General features: G+C 49.9%; 2 protein-coding genes across 32 annotated transcripts in view; one reads left to right on the forward strand and one right to left on the reverse strand.

The window, feature by feature from the left end:
* The first annotated feature begins 170 nt into the window (after positions 1-170).
* On the forward strand, positions 171-3,004 carry LOC108022441 (ribonuclease Z, mitochondrial). Its single transcript, XM_017091341.3, has 2 exons — positions 171-1,522; positions 1,593-3,004. Exons 1-2 carry the CDS (start codon positions 298-300, stop codon positions 2,666-2,668), a joined length of 2,301 nt encoding a protein of 766 aa, XP_016946830.1. The 5' UTR covers positions 171-297; the 3' UTR covers positions 2,669-3,004.
* The window catches only part of LOC108022438 (sorbin and SH3 domain-containing protein 1), a 35,805-nt gene continuing 20,411 nt past the window's right edge, over positions 3,005-18,398 (reverse strand). For 11 of the 31 annotated variants that reach the window (XM_050887963.1, XM_050887962.1, XM_050887956.1 and 8 more), the window contains 14 exons: positions 16,131-16,270; positions 15,970-16,042; positions 15,728-15,760; positions 15,165-15,318; positions 14,980-15,100; positions 14,650-14,682; positions 14,164-14,216; positions 13,925-14,103; positions 9,719-13,576; positions 4,981-5,314; positions 4,805-4,919; positions 4,418-4,624; positions 4,124-4,356; positions 3,005-3,915 (listed from right to left, as the gene is read on the reverse strand). In XM_050887963.1, the coding sequence (XP_050743920.1) occupies positions 3,747-3,915; positions 4,124-4,356; positions 4,418-4,624; positions 4,805-4,919; positions 4,981-5,314; positions 9,719-13,576; positions 13,925-14,103; positions 14,164-14,216; positions 14,650-14,682; positions 14,980-15,100; positions 15,165-15,318; positions 15,728-15,760; positions 15,970-16,042; positions 16,131-16,270 (5,702 nt within the window). In that variant the 3' untranslated portion in view covers positions 3,005-3,746. Of the gene's footprint in view, positions 3,916-4,123; positions 4,357-4,417; positions 4,625-4,804; positions 4,920-4,980; positions 5,315-6,491; positions 6,786-9,401; positions 9,501-9,718; positions 13,577-13,924; positions 14,104-14,163; positions 14,217-14,649; positions 14,683-14,979; positions 15,101-15,164; positions 15,319-15,413; positions 15,523-15,727; positions 15,761-15,969; positions 16,043-16,130; positions 16,271-16,451; positions 16,551-17,420; positions 17,778-18,398 lie in introns of those variants that run through there. The other 20 variants (XM_050887980.1, XM_050887966.1, XM_050887975.1 and 17 more) reach the window with 19 other exon arrangements.

Here is an 18,398-nt window from a genome sequence, read left to right on the forward strand (position 1 = left end):
AAGCCAATTAGTTAACTGCTTTAATTTTCTATTGAGTTTTAGACAGTTTAGCCATTCAATACCCTAAAATAACGAGAAAATTGAAAAACAAAATATTTTTATATCTGAACTATCGCCAAAGCTCGTGCGATGCATTGCATAGGCAGTGCCATCACTAATAGCAACAGCTGTTCGCCGACACACGTTGCAGCGGCTGACGAAACCCATGCGAATTGTTTTGGTTAAAACCCCGGTTTCTCTGTTTCTTAGAAACTATAAGTTCTATGACCCGCGGTTGCAGTCGCCGACGAAATACGCATGTATTTAGCGAGATCCACTCGGTCGCCCATCCAAAGAACTCTGCGAACATTCACGACGAGTAAACCGATGGCGGCCACCATTGCCTCCGCCAAGGATCCACTGACAGGACCTCGCTACGAGCGGGAACCCAATGTGCTGAAGAAGAAGCTGGCCTCCGTGGTGCCGGGCACCGTCAACCTGCAAGTACTGGGCTCCGGCGCCAATGGAGCCCCCGGCGCTGTCTACTTGTTCACGGATCAGGCGCGTTACTTGTTCAACTGCGGCGAGGGAACACAGAGATTGGCCCACGAGCACAAGACCCGACTCTCCCGCCTGGAACAGATCTTTCTCACGCAAAACACCTGGGCATCCGCCGGAGGATTGCCCGGTCTCACGCTGACCATCCAGGATGCCGGAGTGCGCGATCTGGGTCTCCATGGGCCACCTCATCTCGGCTCCATGTTGCAGTCAATGCGACGCTTTGTGGTGCTGAAAAACCTCCAAGTGCGGCCCAATGACTGCTCCGAAGGCGCCTCCTTTGAGGATTCCATCCTCAAAGTGGACTCCCTGCCGCTGATTAGCTCAGTGGATCCAACGAAAAGTGTGATCAACTACATTTGTCAGCTAAAACCTCGTGCTGGCGCTCTCAACCTGGTCAAGTGTGTGGAGAAGGGTGTGCCTCGAGGACCTCTTCTGGGAGAGCTCAAGAACGGAAAGGATATCACCCTGCCCGATGGCACGGTGGTGCTTTCAGCTGACGTCTCCGAGTCCAGTGAAACGGCCCTCTCCTTCGTTTTTCTAGATGTACCCTCTGAGGAGTATTTGCCGGGGCTCCTGGCTCATGGCAAAAGGCTTAAGCAGTTGGGCGAAGAGAAGCTTACCGAAGTGGCTCTGGTGGTGCACTTTACGCCTCATCAAATGGCCTCTCGGCAGGACTACAAGGATTTTGTGGAGGAGAATTTCACGCCTGCCACCCAGCACATCCATTTAAGTTCCCCACTAAACCAGTTCTCTGGCTATGCAGCTGCCCATCGCATCCAACACCAATTGCACCAATTGGCCCCGCAAGTTTTTCCACTGCTCGGCGAGCAGCTGCCGTGCCAGAGTCAGTGCCTTAGCCTCAACCTGAAGAAAACCAAGCTGGATGAGGGCGATGTTGAGGATAAGGCGAATGCTAAGGCGACCGAGGAAGAGGAGCAGGGCGTGGTAGCCATGACCAGCTTTCATCTAAGGCCAAGGAAGGGTGGGTACTTTTTTATTTCATACCATTTAGATTAAAATCAATGCTAAAGTATATGTTTTTATCCCCCTAGGTCTGGATCGCACCCTAGAGTCCAAGCTCACGCCGGAGGAGTACGTTAAGGAGACCCATGCCGTGCCTGGCTTTACAGAACTCTTGGCCAAATACAAAGAGGACTATAGTTTCCCCAATAACTCGGCCGACAGCTTTCCGAAGATTATCTTCCTGGGCACCGGCTCCTGCATTCCCAATAAGACGCGCAACGTTAGCTCCATTCTGATAAAGACTGCGATCGATGCCTACGTGCTGTTGGATTGCGGGGAAGGCACCTACGGCCAGATTGTGCGGCTCTATGGACGCGACCAGGCGCAGCAGGTTCTCCGTCAACTACAAGCGATTTATGTCTCACACTTGCATGCCGATCACCATATCGGTCTGATTGGTCTGCTCCGGGAAAGGAGGCAACTGGAACCCAAGGCTGAGCCTCTGATTTTGCTGGCACCTCGGCAAATTGAACCCTGGCTGGAGTTTTACAATCGGCAGATAGAAACAATAGGGGATGCCTACACGCTAGTGGGAAACGGCGAACTCCTGTCTAATCCCCTAGCCGGAGAGAAGGTTGAACCTTTGGGAATCACATCCATATCCACCTGCCTGGTGAGGCACTGCCCTAACTCATTCGGCATAAGCCTTACTCTAGCAGCCAAGTACAAAAACGAGCCCGTGAAGATTACCTACAGCGGCGACACAATGCCCTGCCAGGATCTGATCGATATAGGCCGCGACTCCACGGTGCTCATCCACGAGGCCACCATGGAGGATGATCTGGAGGAGGAGGCTAAGTTGAAGACGCACAGCACCGTGTCGCAGGCCATTCAGCAGGGCCGTAATATGGACGCTCGCCACACGATTCTCACCCACTTTTCGCAGCGTTACGCGAAATGCCCGCGGTTGCCGAATGACGAGGATATGCAACGAGTGGCAATAGCCTTTGACAATATGGAAGTGACGCTGGAGGATTTGCAGCATTACCACAAGCTCTACCCCGCCCTCCTGGCCATGTACGCCGAGTATACGGAAGAACTGGAGCAGCGGGCGGTCAAGCGGGAGTTGAAACAGGAGCGAAAACGCAAATTGGCGGAAGCGTGATCGCAACTGGTTCAATGGATGAGCAGGATTATTTATTCTATCAGCTACTGTTAAACTAATATTAGGGAGGAGCGGTAAATGTTAAGTTGTGTAGCTATGCCTTGGACCCATGAAATGTATCCAACAGCAAAGCGAGAATATATAAATTTTATATATGACATTTAGTACATAACACATTTGTTCATATATGCCATGTTTTCATATAACTAAGCATTTCAGGGGTAGCCTTTATACGACATGTTATTGTTTAGGGAAACTTTTTGGTCAACTGTTCAATATCCTGGTGTTATGAATTCAATTCCCCCACGACTCCAATAAAATCTTACAATCCTCGAATGTTTTTTAGTTTCTTCTTTATTCACTAAATACGCTTGCAACAGTGTCTGTGTAATAAACGCTTTTGTAATGATTTTAAAACGATTTCTGTTGGTTCGGACTCGACAATATCATCATAAATAATATTTATAATTATCAATAATAATTATCCACATTGCCGACTCAACAAGGGGCACTTGAATCTTAGCACTTTTTTTTCTCATTTTTTGTTTTAATTTTTAGTCATTTAAATTTCAACTTTAAGGCACTTTAGTTCAACGGTCTCCACTTCTAACTTTTTTTGTAATTGATTTTCTTTTTGGAAATTAGCTGTGACTAGTTAAAATTAGTAGGTAAACGACAAAGTATATATATGTATGATCTTAATTTAGGTCCTTCGATATTTGGTGTGTGTGGTGTGTGTGTTTGGGTGAACGGGGTGTCGGAGTTGGGTAGGTGGTGGGGACAACTTCTGGTTAATATTTGCATCTCATAAATAAACGTAATTCCAACATTGATATAATTAATGCTCTGTTTAAAAATAAATAAATAGCTTTAAATTACGGCAAAACGAAAGCAGCAGAATTAGCGGGATAAGAATTATTCAACAACAACATAAAATAATCCAGTAAAACCAAGTCAGAATTGATCATAGAACTGCCTTCGCCCCGGCCACGCTGATTCCTCTTCACATTAGACTACAAATTCATTAAGATTAGAGACGAACGCCGACCCGGGGGCAGGATCCTCGCATCGATCTCCTCTAGGCCCGTTCCACGTAGTTGCCGGGGAATGTGCCGAAGCAGCCGGTCCGCTGGGAGGTGCCCACGAACCATCCGTCGTCGCACTTCTCCAGCACATGGACCACGTCTCCCTCGAGCAGTTCCAGTTCGTCGGAGTTCTGGGGCCGGTACTTGTACAGGGCGCGGTATCTATAGGAGATATTACATTAATGGTTTTTTATAATCCACCATCACAGACCTAGTCATGTGCCACTAAAATCTCGTAAGTTTTTAAATTCCTTTCAAATGACTCCTAAAAGTATGCAGTAAATGTTATACATCTTATTCCCTCCCTTCTGTGCTGTACTCAAAACGTTTGTAGCATACTTTTAGGCACAAGCTTATTTGTATAACTTACGCCAATGGCTCGGAACTGGTGTCCACGTGGAGGGCGTCCGTCTTGTGGAGCGTCCGCGTCTCCTTGAGGATTCCATTAGGTGGCTGGGCTCCATTTTGCGTGAGCGTGTTGAACTCATTGTTGATGTTTGTGCGCAGCACATCGAGATTGGGCCGCAGATTTGTAGTGCTTTGGCTGGTGATCACGGTCGTTGTCCTGGCCGCAATGTCCTCAGCACCAATATCCGTGAGTACCTGTCGTTATAAATGGGGATTAGTTATATGATGGATAGGGTTTGTAAGCTAAATGACCCACTTCCACGTAGGAGCACGGGAAGATGCCCTTCCTGTTGGCAATCTTGCCCTCGAACCAGTTTCCATCCACCCGGCGTGTCAGGGTGACCAGCTCGCCCTTGTTCAGCGAGAGCTCGATGCCCGATTGGGCCTGGAAGTTGTATTTGGCACGGGCCTGGCCCTCCGATGGCCGCTTGGATGGGGTACGGGCGCCATCTCGACTGACAATCTGGAATTGGGTATAGCTGGATTAATCCATGTTTGAAAAATACGAGTTGATACTACTACTTGCTAATAAATTATATAATTGTAAGTGTCTTCGGGATTATATTTTATAAGAGCTAAAGAACAGATTGGGGGTACCAAACATTCTTCAACACTACTTTAATGCACTATCTGATCCACTCACCTCAACGTAACTGGCTGGGAGCAGTCCAATCATAGCATTGTGCTCGCCCTCGTACCAGTTGGCGTCGATCTGCCGCCTGATGTAGATGGTGTCGCCCTTGCGGAAAGAGAGTTCCCTGTGAAGAACCCAAATATAGTATATCTTGCGGGGACTCAGGGTATTTTGAGGGTACACACTTGGAGCTCTGTCCCTGGAAGTTGAAGAGAGCCCGGGCCACCGTCTTGGGACCCACCAGCGACTTGAGGGTCACGTCCGTGGGGAAGTCATCGTAGCGATTGAGGGCGATGGGCGACTTCTGCGACGGCGTGAAGTTGTCCGTGTGGCGGCGCGAGTTCATGTCCTGCAGCTCCTGTAGATACTTGCGACGGCGCTCCTCGTGGTAGAGCTTCTGCATGTGCTCCGCTTGGCGAATGGCTAGTTCCTCCTCCGGCACGTTCTGGCGCTGCTCATGCCTGATGGGGGTCTTGAAGTGGATGTTCACGTCTGTGGCATAGTAACGATTGGGAGACTCTGTTCAGATGAGACACACAAAGCGGCGAGATGGAGGTTTCAGGCTCAAGCGTAAGCGAAGCGGCTTTTGGTTCCCCCAAATAGCTCTATAATACACCCAGTTCTGGGTAATCAAGGGGATCTTGATAAGGTTTACTACGCTTAGGAGCCCCCTTTTTCTTCGAGTGCACACGGTGTTTACCCTACGATTAGCAAACTGTTGTCGTAAGACGATCTAACCGCAAATCTTCGTTACTGCCGACGCTTCTGTTACGAAACACTGGCTTATCTGAGAGCTCGGGTGCGGCGCACATATCTGTCTGCCAATTGGTAGGCAAATAAACAGCTAGCACATAGCCCCCACCCAGCCAGAACCCCCCACCAGAACCAGTGAAAACAGCCCCTACCAATCCACAATCTCAAATTGAATTAAGTAGCTCCTCAAGGGGAGAATTAGCTGAAATTGAAGTTGATGCTCGTTAGCCTACAACCTGATAATTGGGGTCGTAGCTCCTCGAAAGAACTTTTCCAAGCCGACTGACCTCGCGATAAGTCTGTTTCTTATAAGCCTGCGAATCTCTCGGCGTTGCCCATTGCCTTAATATTCCCTGATTCCATTCCGTTCAATTGATGCCATGATGGAATTGCGCAGCAGACGGGCAACTGATTAAGCTGGAATATAACTTCGGCATCTATTGACCCGGTTCGGGAAAATCTCAAGGGGAAAACCTCGGGGTAGGTGGATGTGGTTGTGGTGCGGCAGCTGCACAAATATTTTCACGGCAAATAAACCGTGGCCGCAAAGCGTTGTCTTCGGAACAACAGCAATTAACAACAGCTTTGTACGTGCTGTTTACGCCGAGTGAAGAAATGGAAAGAGAGGTTTAATTGACACTCGGGGGATTGGGATTTTCACTTTCACTGATTCGCTGCGGCATATTTTCGCCAGCGTTTGAAAGTGCTTGCACAGAGAAAAATCGTAGAGCTATCGGGCTGATAGTGTTATCTTCGCCTTTAAAGGGTTTTAACCTTAATTTTAACTATCGAGGTAGTTCTATTTGTCGTCTTTTGGTATTTTGATAGGTCACAAAGAATAGAGGTATCATGGTGATTCGAAGAACTAAAGGTTTCAGGGAGATCTTTATAAGAGTTGACCTAAATGGGTTGGTAATGCACCATTAAGAACACTTTTCTTTACCATATATTGTATCCCTTCTATGGTAAGCCCCTCCTGTTTCTATCTTTCTCTTAGACACCCATAAATGCACTTAGGTTTTCCAAGGCTTCTTCTAGCACTTCACGCTCAATTAACTTTTTAAACGTTTTTCTCCACTGTCTTCCTCGGTGAGCGCCTATTAGTCACAACAATCAATCAGAATAAGAATCCGAATCTGATGGAGCTGGAAGATAGAAGAGACTCGGAGAGCCCAGACAACAAAGCTTCGCGCCCCACTTGAGCCGGAGAAAGAGACGGGCGGAGAGGGTGCCGAGAGAGAGAGGTACTAATAGCCGACTTTACCGTAGCACGCGTAGCGCTCAACTGAAACCGAAATCGAAACTGAATGGGGGCCCAAGGCAGCTGGGCTGCGCGTAGAGATGGGGCGGGTGGGGAAAGAGAGGGGGAGAGAGAGAGGGCAGACCAGAAGACGAAGCTTCGCGTAGACTCTCTGCCGGTGAGTAATCCCAGAGATAGCGGCGTTCGTATTACTACAAGTTCCGTTTTCTGCGGCGCCGCCTCACTTTTAATTGTTGTTGTTGGTGGTGGTGGAGGGGCAGGGGGTGTGAGAATTGCTTTTTGGCGGCACAGTGGGTCAAAATGCTTAGATATAACTCATTTTAAGAATTGAAGAATCTCTCATAATATACAATTACAAAAGGGAATATCACACTTTGTTGTAGAACTTAGAACTTGTGTATCTCGGCAGTACGTTTAAAGGAAATACAAACAAATGCCAACCTAAATATTATAGTTTATTATTAAAACCCATGAAATAACACCCTTGGGTAGTATAATCATCTCCTGCTATTCCAAAAACACGTCCCACTGTGGCTTCTTCATCTCGATCATAGTAGAATAAAAGCTTTTCCTCGCCTTTACTGATACAGCTTCAAGCTTTTATCAAAGACTTTGGGGCTCGAACGTGAGGAGCGTGGCCAAGAGCCGAACTCTCTTTTGGCCACCTCTCTTCAGCAATCTCGGGCGGCCCAGGTGATAACGAGTTTTTACCTTTTTTTCGCAAAAGAAAAACCGTGAGAAAGTGCAAAACAGGAAGGTCGCTTAGTCAAATGAGAAAGTGCACAGCGAATGGGGCGGTGGGAGCTGCAAAGGGGGTTCAATCGATCGCTTGACTTTCTTTTATCTCACTGGGGACCATCATACAGCGCAGCAAGACTTGCGGTGGGGATATTATAATATATAAATATTAAAAAGTAAAAAAAACAAATATAATCCTTAAAGACAGGAGAGAGCAGAGAAGTTATATAGATTTGCAAGGAAGACCTTAAGACCATTTCTAGTTCCTATAAATCGTTATATTCTTTTGATATGTATGATGTACTTTTCACATTGAAGCTTTGTAGAATTGTTTTTATAATCCTATCAAGCCTTTCCTAATCTGATTTCCGAAGTTTTTCTCACTATCAGCTAAATACTAACTGCTTGGCCACTGATGTTGCCTCTGGTATATTTGCTGCTGCCGCTGCTGCAGGTGCTGCTGATGCTGCTGCTGCTGTTGCAGCAACTGCTGCTGCTGCTGCCAGAGGAGCAGTGGCATGGAAGCACCGATGGCCCGCTGGTTGGCCAGATAGGCCTGCCTCTGGTCGGGCTGCGGAGTGGGGGGCAGTCCCACCACGTGGTAGCCTCCTGCCCCCGGAACACCCTGGTAGTTCGAGGGCGACGGCGGTCTCAGGGGAGCCGGTCTCTCGTAATCGTATCCCCGGCGGTGTATCCAAAGGATTTTTCCGCAGTTGGGTACATCGCAGCCGTTGTTGTTGTTACGGATATGGCTGTCAGCTCCACTGCTCTGGGGCCTTTGCCAGGGATTTTCGTTAATCTCCGGGTTGCGCCACTGGCTTTGCGGCGCCGGAAATCGCTCATCCTCCAGCTCCAAGTCGTTGCAGCTGCGATGCAACTTCTGCCGCCAGTGGACCGCCTTGCTCTTGGAGTAGCTGGAGGATTGGCTGCGGTGCGGCGCCAGCGTTTGATGGATCATATTTCCCCAGTTGCGTAAGACATTTAATTGCGATTTCCACCGAGAGCCGCCCGAAAGACACGTTTTTTTGGCACGGAAAAGTGAAACTGACTAACGGCCGCGACAGGTAGTGAGTGTAGTCCGCCGAGTTTGTTTTGTTGACGGCATCGTCTTGGCCATGGCAACGCAAACGAACTGCAGGCCGGCAAGGTGAGCCACCCCCGGGAGAGCACCAGAGCCACCACGGACAGGTGGGTGGCGGTTCGGTGGCGCGGTGGTGAACTAAGCAGGTCAGGCTCGTCCGCGTGGCCGGCATTCTCATTGGAGATATCGATTAATTTGGCCAACTAACACACGGCGCGCCTTCAAAGCGAAATTGCAGCAATTGCGGAAATTGCCCGTCGTTGCGGTAGTAAAAATGCTTTTAGCAAAGGTCAACGAATGACAGTGGCTCGGTTATAAGGGGCGTTAAAAGGTCCTTGCTTATGCCCAAGCAGCTAACTTAAATTGATCCACTAATTAGTCTTAATTAGGTGGAAAGGGAGTTTATTTACACTAAGCTGTCTGCATTGTGAACTATTAATCTGGTTTGGCAGGTAATAAAGTAATTTTTAGGAGATACTTTTAATAAATTTAAAAAACACAACAATATAAAATTGGAATCGAATGTTCATTCTTAAAAAAACAGTGCCCAATCCAATTTTGAAAGGTTATTCTTGCAAAAATAAGAGAAAAGAGATTGTAATGATCTATCCTAAAAATATGTCACTTTTACATTTGCATTAAAATTGTTAAGCGTTTTAATGAAATAGAAAATTCAACCTATGTTGTAGCAAGATACTTTTCTTCCTTTTTCAGTTAGACTGTCAAGCGGCTTTGAGCACAATCCAGGGAGCACCTGCATCATCGTCACTCACCTGATCCGTCGACGGTGTCGGTGTTGTACGTGAAATCGTAGATGGAGTGACCCTTGACCGGCGGCTGGGGGGGAATGGGGGGCGCGTTCGGGTCGAGATCTGCGCCAACGATTACAGATAAGAGACGAGTAAAGGGATAATTTCGAGTAGTTAAGACCAATGGGGGAATACCCAAAAAGCAGCGGCTAGCTCTACGAGATCTACAAGATCAGGCGACCAACGAAGCATAGTCTATAGGAAAGGTGAACGGTTGCCCTGGCATTCCCTGGTTAGGAACCCCCACTCACTGCTCCCTGAAATTGGTTTCTAGTAATCACCTTTGAAAGTCACCATGGCTGTCTTCTTGAGGCGCTCCAAAGTTCCATTATCCTTGGGTTTTTGATTCCCATTCTCCGCTCCATCGGGCACATATCGAGCCTTGGGGCGATGCTTATTCGGATCGAACTTCTGGTTGGCGAATATGTCCTTGATGCAGCTGGTTAGCTGGGAGCTCGTCTGGTGGCTCTGCGACCTGGCCGGTCGAGGTGGCGACGTGGAGCTGGCCCGCAGAGCTCTTTGTGGCTTCCGCGGCAGCTCCTTGGGCTTCGAGGGCTCCGGATGCCTGTGGGCCACCCAGTCGGCACTCAAGTGCGGCGATATATCGTGGACATCCCGCATATCCGGATGCGAGGTGGACAGATAGCTCTGGGTCTGTGGTTCCGGCGATTCGTAGCGCATCCTCAGGCGATCGAAGCAGTGACTGTTGCTGCTCACACTCCTCGTGGGACTCGATCGAACGGGTGGAGATAACTCCTTCTTCAGGGCCGCCGTCTTGCTGATGATATCGATGTGGGGCATCAGTCTGTCCTGGGCGCTCCTCAGCCGCCTTCTTCCCCGCTCCGGCGAGGGCGTGGCTGCCCTGGCCTCGAACTTGTGGGTCAGTCGAGGCACTTCCTCCTTCGACACCGCCTCCGAAGCGGTGTCCGGGGCGTCTTTGGATCCCGCATTCATCTCGGGATCGCTGCGCGCCCTCCGCAGCGAGCTAAGCCCAAAAAAATCACGCCGCTCGTTGGATGGCTCTCGGGATGGTTCCCCCGACTGTTGGATGCTCTCGAAGTGCTGGCGCATCTTCCGCACCTCCCCGGTGTAGACCCTCTGCAGATAGGAGCTGGAGCAGGCGGAGACCTGCGATTGGGGCGACAGACTGCGCGATCGGTAGTAGGAGTCGGAGTACAGCTCAAGACTGCCGTCTGCGGGATCCGGTGACCCGTTCCCAAAGTTGATAAGCTCGGTATCGTCGGGCGGACGGTCGGGCGGGCTGTGCAAGTGAAAATTTACCCGCGCCGCAGGACGTTCTCCAAAGACCCCACTCAAATCTGTGAGGGAGTTACTCAGCTCCTGGTGCTGGTGCAGTTGCCTGGCCCGCTGTCGTTCCTGCATATTCTGATTGATGAGCCGCATCACCTCCGCCTCATCCGGCGAGGAATCCTCGCGAGCGTGGTAAATGGTCTTGGGTGGCTCGTCGAACTGGCGGTCCTCGAAGTACTGGATCTTCTGGCTGATGTCCTCGGCTGGCTCACGAGGTTCCACCTTGAGTTCCGCCTTGGGTGGTGGCTTGCTCTTGACCTCCTGAGTTGTCGTGGGCTTGGGTCTGGGTGGCACATCTGGTGGCTTGGACAGGGTCAACTCTGCATTTTTGGCTGCAATGGCTCCACGGGTTTCCCTGGCCACCACAACAGGGGATTGGCTGCGAGTGGCACGAGGCAGGGTCTGATTGGACTGCTGTCCGTCCTTCTTGCGCTGAACCGACCCGAGTAGCTGGTCCTTGGAGATGGTGGAGTTACAGCGCACCTTCAGGCCATTTGGCCGGGAATTCTTCTCCACGGTGACCACATACTGCTCCTCGACGGCGGGAGCCTGGCGATTTCCCGAATAGATCTCATTCAACTGTTGGGTGATTTTCTTGATCTGATCCTTGGACAGAGTGCTCACCAGATCGTTGTCTAGGTGCCGCTCCATCTCGGGTTCGGCGGAGGTCTGGTGCTCCAGACTGCTGGCCAAATCGGCCACCGTGTTTCGCCTCCAGTGGCGATGCACTGGCTCCGCCTGCAGTTGCTGCTGCTGCCTGAGGAGATTAAGCTGCTCGAAGTTTTCGCGCAGATCCTCCACAGACTTTTTTTTGGCAACCAATGCCTGGTCCGCATCCTGACGCCACTTAATAGAGTCTACATCCTTAGAACGGAAGTGCAGATCCCTCTGTTTCTGATCATCTTGCAGCTTGCCTACTAAGTAGTGGAGCTCCTTCTCAGCTCTTTCATGGAGCCGCACGCGTCGCCACTCATCAAAGTCCAGGAGCTCGGCATCCTTCCTCAGGGGATGGAAACTGCTGGAGGAGGTGGCCCGCTCCAGCTGACCCACCCGTTCCAATGTGCTGTAGAAGCGGTTCAGCTCGGTGAAACGCTCGCAGTTGTTGCGATACCGACAGCTGGGACTGTGCCGCTCCAGGTGGGTCAAGGAGGTGGCACTGTGGGCCAGCTCCCCACATTGGTAGAGTCCATTCGAGGGAGCAGGAGTGGCCCTCCTCCGCTCATCAGCGCTACTCAGGCTACTGGCCCTGGCCAGGGATTGCTCCTTGTCCTTGGAACGCAGACTATCGATGCGTCGGCGAGAGGGGGATCGCACCTCCCTGCTGATCTGGGGCACCCTGACTTCCCTGGTGGGCGAGAAGCGGCGCTCCTGTTGGCCCAACTGTGGCGATTGGGGACGAGCTATGTCCGTCACGGTCACCGGTTTAGGAGGACGCTGCTCCTTGCCCTCGTACTTCCACACCAGGTCCTCGATGCACGGCTGCTGTATTGTTTGACTCGCAAAATCGCACACATCCTCCGGTAGGAAGCGATATTCCTGCGGCAAGGACATGGCCTGCTTGGCATTGTACTCGTTCCAAAAGTTGGTTTTTTCCCGCACCGACTCGCTGTAGGAGTGCACGGTCACTGGAGGTGGTGGAGGTGGCTTGGTGGTGGTCTTTCCAGTCTGGCGCTTCCTGGGAACATGACCTTCGCTACGGCTGTTCTGAAGGGGAACCACTGCCTTCGATAGGGACCCACGGGACTTGCCCACATATGTCTTGGGCGGTGCAATGGGCACAAACTCCTGACGCACCAGCGAATCAATGGAGAAGGTGGAGTTGCTCCTGGGCAAGCTGTCATTAGATCCATTCTTAGCCTGACCCTTTCCAGACTTCGAGGAGGACTTCCTCAGCGACCTAGTACCACAATCCAAAAGCGTCTGTGGTCTCACCTGGGGGAAGCACATGGTCTGCCTTGTGGTAGTGCTCACTGTCGTGTGACGAAGTCTGGGCAAGGACTTGCTCCGCGAAGTGGCATACGAACGCACTGCCTCCCTTACCTCTTGCGGGGATTTCAGGGAGGGATCCCTCAGTATATTGGTGCTGGCCTCAAAGTTGGTGCGATTAGCTGGTAGTGTGTTCTCCAGCCGCTTCTTCTCCTCGGCGAAGCTGCGCTCCTTGGAGATGCTCCTGCCAAAGGCCACGGGACTGCGGCTGGAGTGACGCAGGGCCAGGAGACGTCCCGCCCGTCTACTGGGACTGGAGGACCTCAAGCGGGACTGGAGCTGCTGCTGCTGCTGGACGCGGTGACGGGTGAGTCGGGTCTCCTTGGTAGCCGTAAGGGTTTGCAAAAGCGTGGACACCGCTCCCGCCGACTTGGATCGACAGATGGGCTCCCGACGGGAGCAGCTCGAGGTGGCCACCTTCCGCAGGGTGATGGTGGACACCCCAGGAACACTTCCGTTCGGCGGCTGGAAACATTGTTCATGCCGAGACTTCGAGGCGGAGCTCAGGACCCGCACGGTGCTCTTCGTGCAGCTGGACTTCCGGTGGGGCGGCCTTGGAGCTGGGTCATCCGCTTGGGAGACTTGCTGCTTCTTGCTCAGCGGAATGAACGAGGGCAGCGTCTTCGACAGCTGCGAGAACATCTTCACCGGCCTCTTCTCTCTTCTCCCGGTCAAAGTTTGAGTTGGCGGTGGTGGTGGAGGAGGTGGTGGTGGTGGCGGTGGGTTCGACGGATTTTGTGGCTTCTTCAAGGGCTCCTCCTCCTCTTCCAGCTCCTTGGTGCTCACACGAATCTTTGTGAGCGTGGGAGTGATCTGTATGAATTCGAACTCCTCCACAATTTCTTGGGAAAGGCAAGAAATCGTATTTGAATCGGTTTTTTGGGTTGGTGGTGCCTGTGACAGTGCCATTAACTGTGGTGCTCTTTTTGGTGGTGTCCGCCTTATCGATGGCACACAAATACAACTTCAGGTGAGCAGTGATAGTGGGTGGGAGGTATAAAACCAGGGCAACAGGTGGCAAAGAGTTTACATAGTCTTACATAGTTTGAGTGTACGATAGAAAGACCTTGGAACCAACACCGTTTGCAGAATTAGTGAGTAGAATAGCCCAGCGACTTATGACTAAGTTAGATATTAGACTGGGGTTACGGGAAAGAGTAGCCCAAAGATAAAGACAATTATCCACTCACCACGGGGCTTCTCGGGCGCTGGCTTGCGGAAGCCGAGCAGTGGGGGTTCTCCGCCTGCCTGGAGACTCTTGTAGGCCTGCTTTTGTTCCACGGGACTGAGGGGACTGCTCACGGGTACCTCCTTCTTGCGGAAGACCAGGTTCGAATCGCTAGTGTATCCAGATTCCTTGGCCAAAGCTCTGGGGAGACAAGAACCAATTGGTATACCTTAGTATTTCATTTTAGTTGGTTTTCCTTACCTGGACAAGTTACCTTCAGTATACAAGGGCGATAGTTTCGATTGTTCTAGATTCTAGATCAAAGGAAAAGAGAAAATACGTTAGTCAGCCTTTGATTAAGTAGAAAACTTCAGTTGATCGATTGGCTTCTATTAGTAGTTCTGGTGCCTTTGCAATGATCCCTGCCTGGCTTTCTCATCATCTCTGACAGACCGATCGATGGCTGTTCTGTCCGGGAAAACTTACTCCGATGCCGTCGATGTCATCGACGAACTCTATTATAATACGAGGGATGCGTGTATGCTCCCTAAGCCACTTTGCGAACGATATGGGTAAGGCATTTGGCATTTTGGCAGGCGGTAAATGGTAGGCAAGAAGGGATACAATAGTAAGCAGATAGTTCGGAACGGATTAGTTCACGTTAGAAAACGGAAAACGGTCTCGAGTAACTCAATCGGAAGGTGTATAAACTAAGACTAAATCTAGATTATATAGTAGAGATCATACCCCGTTAAAGATGTCCATCACTTCGTCCCACCACTAGAATTGTGAATAGAATAATTGCTGTGAGTTAGAATATTCGAGGCGATCTGAATGACTGATTATGGGTGGTGAGTGTGAACGTGAATGCTATGTGACCAAGGACCCCTTAGGATCTCCTATTACAATGGTGTTGTATGGGAAGCAGGGGCAGTAAGCTGATACTGAACGGTGCTGGGGATTAGGCCAGTGAAGTGCTTTTAAAGTGATGGCTGTGAGTGTTTGGATTCTTCCAAACTGATGAACATTTCGGTTAGGCTAATGAAAAGTGTGTGAGAACAGCCCAGGAGTACTTACCTCCTTCTTTTCCTTTTCGGAAACAGAAGAATGACCTGTCGTATAGTTCTCGATGCGACCTGGCTGATTTTTATACGAGTTCTGCGCGGACTTTATGGGATTTGGCATAGTACCATACAACCTAGGGATTGAAGGGTGTCTATTAAGTAAGGTAAACATTCTTATAAAGCAAAGTTAGGACCCACTTTTCGTCCTGGTTGAGGTTGCGCACATTGACAGCCGAGGAGACGGACTGCACGCGGTGCGGATTCTGGGTGCGGTACCTCACCGTGGAGTAGTCGGAGTCGTAGTTGGGTTCGGGCTCTGAGACGTAGCCGTTGCTCTTGTACGACGGACGGGCTGGTGGATTGTAGAAGTACTCATTAGTTGGTGTAGCTATGCAGTGGGGTAGGCATCAAGCGGTTTGTCAAGCTCTACTGTATAGCAATCATTACTTTGTCTTGGTGGTGTACTGGCGGACATGATGTTAGCGTTGTTGGGTGAGTTGGGCCTTAGATTAGGTTAGTCTTGAAATTTAGTACAAGCTTCCAAATTGTCAATGGGCTAGACACGGGATATGAGAGAAATCATATGTAGGTAAACCAAATAATACAGCATGCATGTAAATAAGATATAATTCCAAATTAAAAGCTCTCTATTTTTTAGAGTTTAAAGGGGTAAGGACCTCCTCTATATGTACAGGCAAATGCGGGTAACTAAAGGGGAGAGGCTACTGGGGGATAGCATAGTTTATAGATCAAAGAATCACCTCTGGGACACTTGTAGCGAATCACGAAATCATCTTGAGGCGAAAGCGAATGGGAGAATGAGAAACGAGAGTTTTTGAAGAAACCATAGCGATAAGTTTGGGATCGGATCAGGCTGAAGCATTAGAGGGATGGGGAATGGGCACTTTTGGGGGACTGGGAATGAGTTGGGATGGGAATGGATATGGGTGTTCTTGGAAGGTTCGTAATGCTTCAGACCGAAGGGTAGGTGAGAGACATTTACCGCCGTTCTTCTGCTTGTGAATCGTCTGATACAGACGCTTGTACCACTCATGCTGATGCGGCTCCTGGACCTCCTGCATGTGGATAGGGATAAGGAACAATACTCGTATCAAATCGTCTCAAAACCCCCCACTTGACCCCGTTTAATGGGGCTTCCTTTACCGATCTGAGGATGATGGGCATTCCATCGTTGGTCACCGGCCCGATGCCGTCGTACTGCCTTCGCCCTAACTGTGCCATTTTCCGGGGACGATCGCTGCCCGTCTCCGGCTCGCTCATATACTCGTGCTTGACCTTGTAGACTGAAAACCGCAGAGGGAGTTCGGTTAGTGATTGGAGGTTCTCTGGGGGATTCGGGGCTCTGGCTTAGGCGGTTAGGGTTAAACGGAGGACACAAACATCACGGTCACATTCAGTGTTGTGCGTCGACATGAGCTCGCTTCACCTGGTCACTTGCCCCACCCATCTGTCGGCTATACTTACTGACTTCATTGGGCCTGTAGGCCGGGCGACTGCCGTCGGACAGCTGGCGCCGCACGAACGGCCTCTGCAGCTCCGAGTTGGAAGAAGAGCGCTCGAATGCTTTTCGGGGCGATAAACGACAGTTAGGCGTTAGCGAAATCGAAGGAGAAAGATACGGGGCGGAAAAGTACGTTCCAAAGGGGGTAGCTGACAAGGAGGATATAGCCTGGATACACTTCCCCGTAACATCCAACACTCAAAGATTAAACATTGATTTGTCTACCAAAAAATATGAGCTAACTGTCATTATAGGTGCTCAAAGCATATCGAAGTACATAGTTTCCTATTTCAAATTAAATTTCTTTACTAACCATATCATGTTCGATGGGCATGTTTTAAAATAAATTAAGTTAGTTAGAAATTAAGTACGATTTCCTTGAAATCTGTCGTCAACTGCAAAGACTCAAACTATTTCTGATCTGTTGCTTCCCTCAATGAAGTCAACTATAGGTAAATATTTATTATCCATGACAAAAGTGTGTACCAAAATATCAGCAGGTAATCGATACTTGGCTATGCCAAAATAGAATACTCATTATTCCGTATTGTGACAAATAATATAAGGTGAACCATAAAATGTGATCGTTTTGGTTGGTACTAAAACTGTGACCTTTCTAAATGCTTATAATGCTAACACTGCCAACATAGTTATAGTGACTTATTATAATAGTAGTTAGTTGAGTTACTTTAGAAGAGCTTGAATTAAATGGACAATAGTAATAGGAACGATGTGAATAAGTTCCCCAACTGTAAAATGATTTTATCGGCCATCCTATAGTCCGCATTATAATAAAAGTAGGTTCTGAGGTTTTTGAGGTCATAAGGGAAACTGCAAGATATTAAAATTCTATATCTTTGGGTATTGGATGGGAGACAGGGGCACCCGGCGAAGTTCTAAAAGACAAAGAGATCTTTTTGTGGATATAATACTTCTGATCTTGTCGGAGACACTGGCACTGGGCGCCACGGGAGCAAAGTGCGCTGAGCAGTCGGTTTCGGCGTAGTCCGAGCTGGAATTCACGGAGTTCAGGGACGGTGGGGCCTCTCCGTTCTCCGTGTGGGACCAGGGCGGGATCGTGGTGGTCGTCTTCTGTTGCTGGGCCGTGTAGCGACGTGGCAGAGTGGGCGACTCGAAGTGGACCGGGCGGAACTCCTTGCGGCCGCTGAGCACCGGCGAGGGCTGGGGCGTCCAAACGGGCAGCGAGGGCGGCGGCGGGGGCGGAGGCGTGGCCGAGGTGGCGCCCGATTGATTTAGTTCACCAGCGGAACCGTAAGGTGTCCACACGCCTGTCGAAAGTTCGTATTCGGAGGGTGAGCGAGTGTGGGCGGTGGTGGTCTTTCGACTTTCTTTGGGTCTTCATTTGGCTGATGACATTTTCAGGGGCGCCGGCGAGTTCAGAGATTGAGTTTCCCGCCCCGACACTTACACTTGTCAACAAATTTATGCTCGCTGGCCGTGCTCAAACCGCAGATCTCCTCGAAAATAGCTTCTTGGGCAGTCAACAAACCGAGCGAAGACAAATGTACAAACAAACACAGCGACGTGGAACAGCCATAATTAATACGACGGCGACCGAGGAAGCCGCCATTTGGCAGCCATTCAAAATTTGGCCAACACACATAGGCCCACTCACACAGCGGCGCTCACTGACGCTCCTCTCACACGGACGGGATGAGTCATCGCATTTGGCGCATGTTTAGCATTCACAAAAGCACACACATTCAGAGAAATGGTATAAATTTATATTCCCGAACCGTTAAAGAACTGGGCGAGGTGAGATACTGGGGTTCCTAATTGGTAAATAACCATTTCGCAAACAGTTATGCTATCATATCGCTTGGAAAAGGTCTTGGATACCAAAATAAATATGAAAATATCGAGGTCTGTTCTTCCCCTACATAGAAAAA

This window comes from Drosophila biarmipes, chromosome 2R (genome assembly GCF_025231255.1).
Source record: "Drosophila biarmipes strain raj3 chromosome 2R, RU_DBia_V1.1, whole genome shotgun sequence".
Lineage (NCBI taxonomy): Eukaryota > Metazoa > Arthropoda > Insecta > Diptera > Drosophilidae > Drosophila > Drosophila biarmipes.

Bases quoted from the DNA above. Each gene is read 5' to 3' on its own strand.
- LOC108022441 (XM_017091341.3), top strand. From the start codon at position 298: ATGTATTTAGCGAGATCCACTCGGTCGCCCATCCAAAGAACTCTGCGA. The intron at 1,523-1,592 runs GTGGGTACTTTT...TTATCCCCCTAG, and splicing joins TCATCTAAGGCCAAGGAAGG to GTCTGGATCGCACCCTAGAG.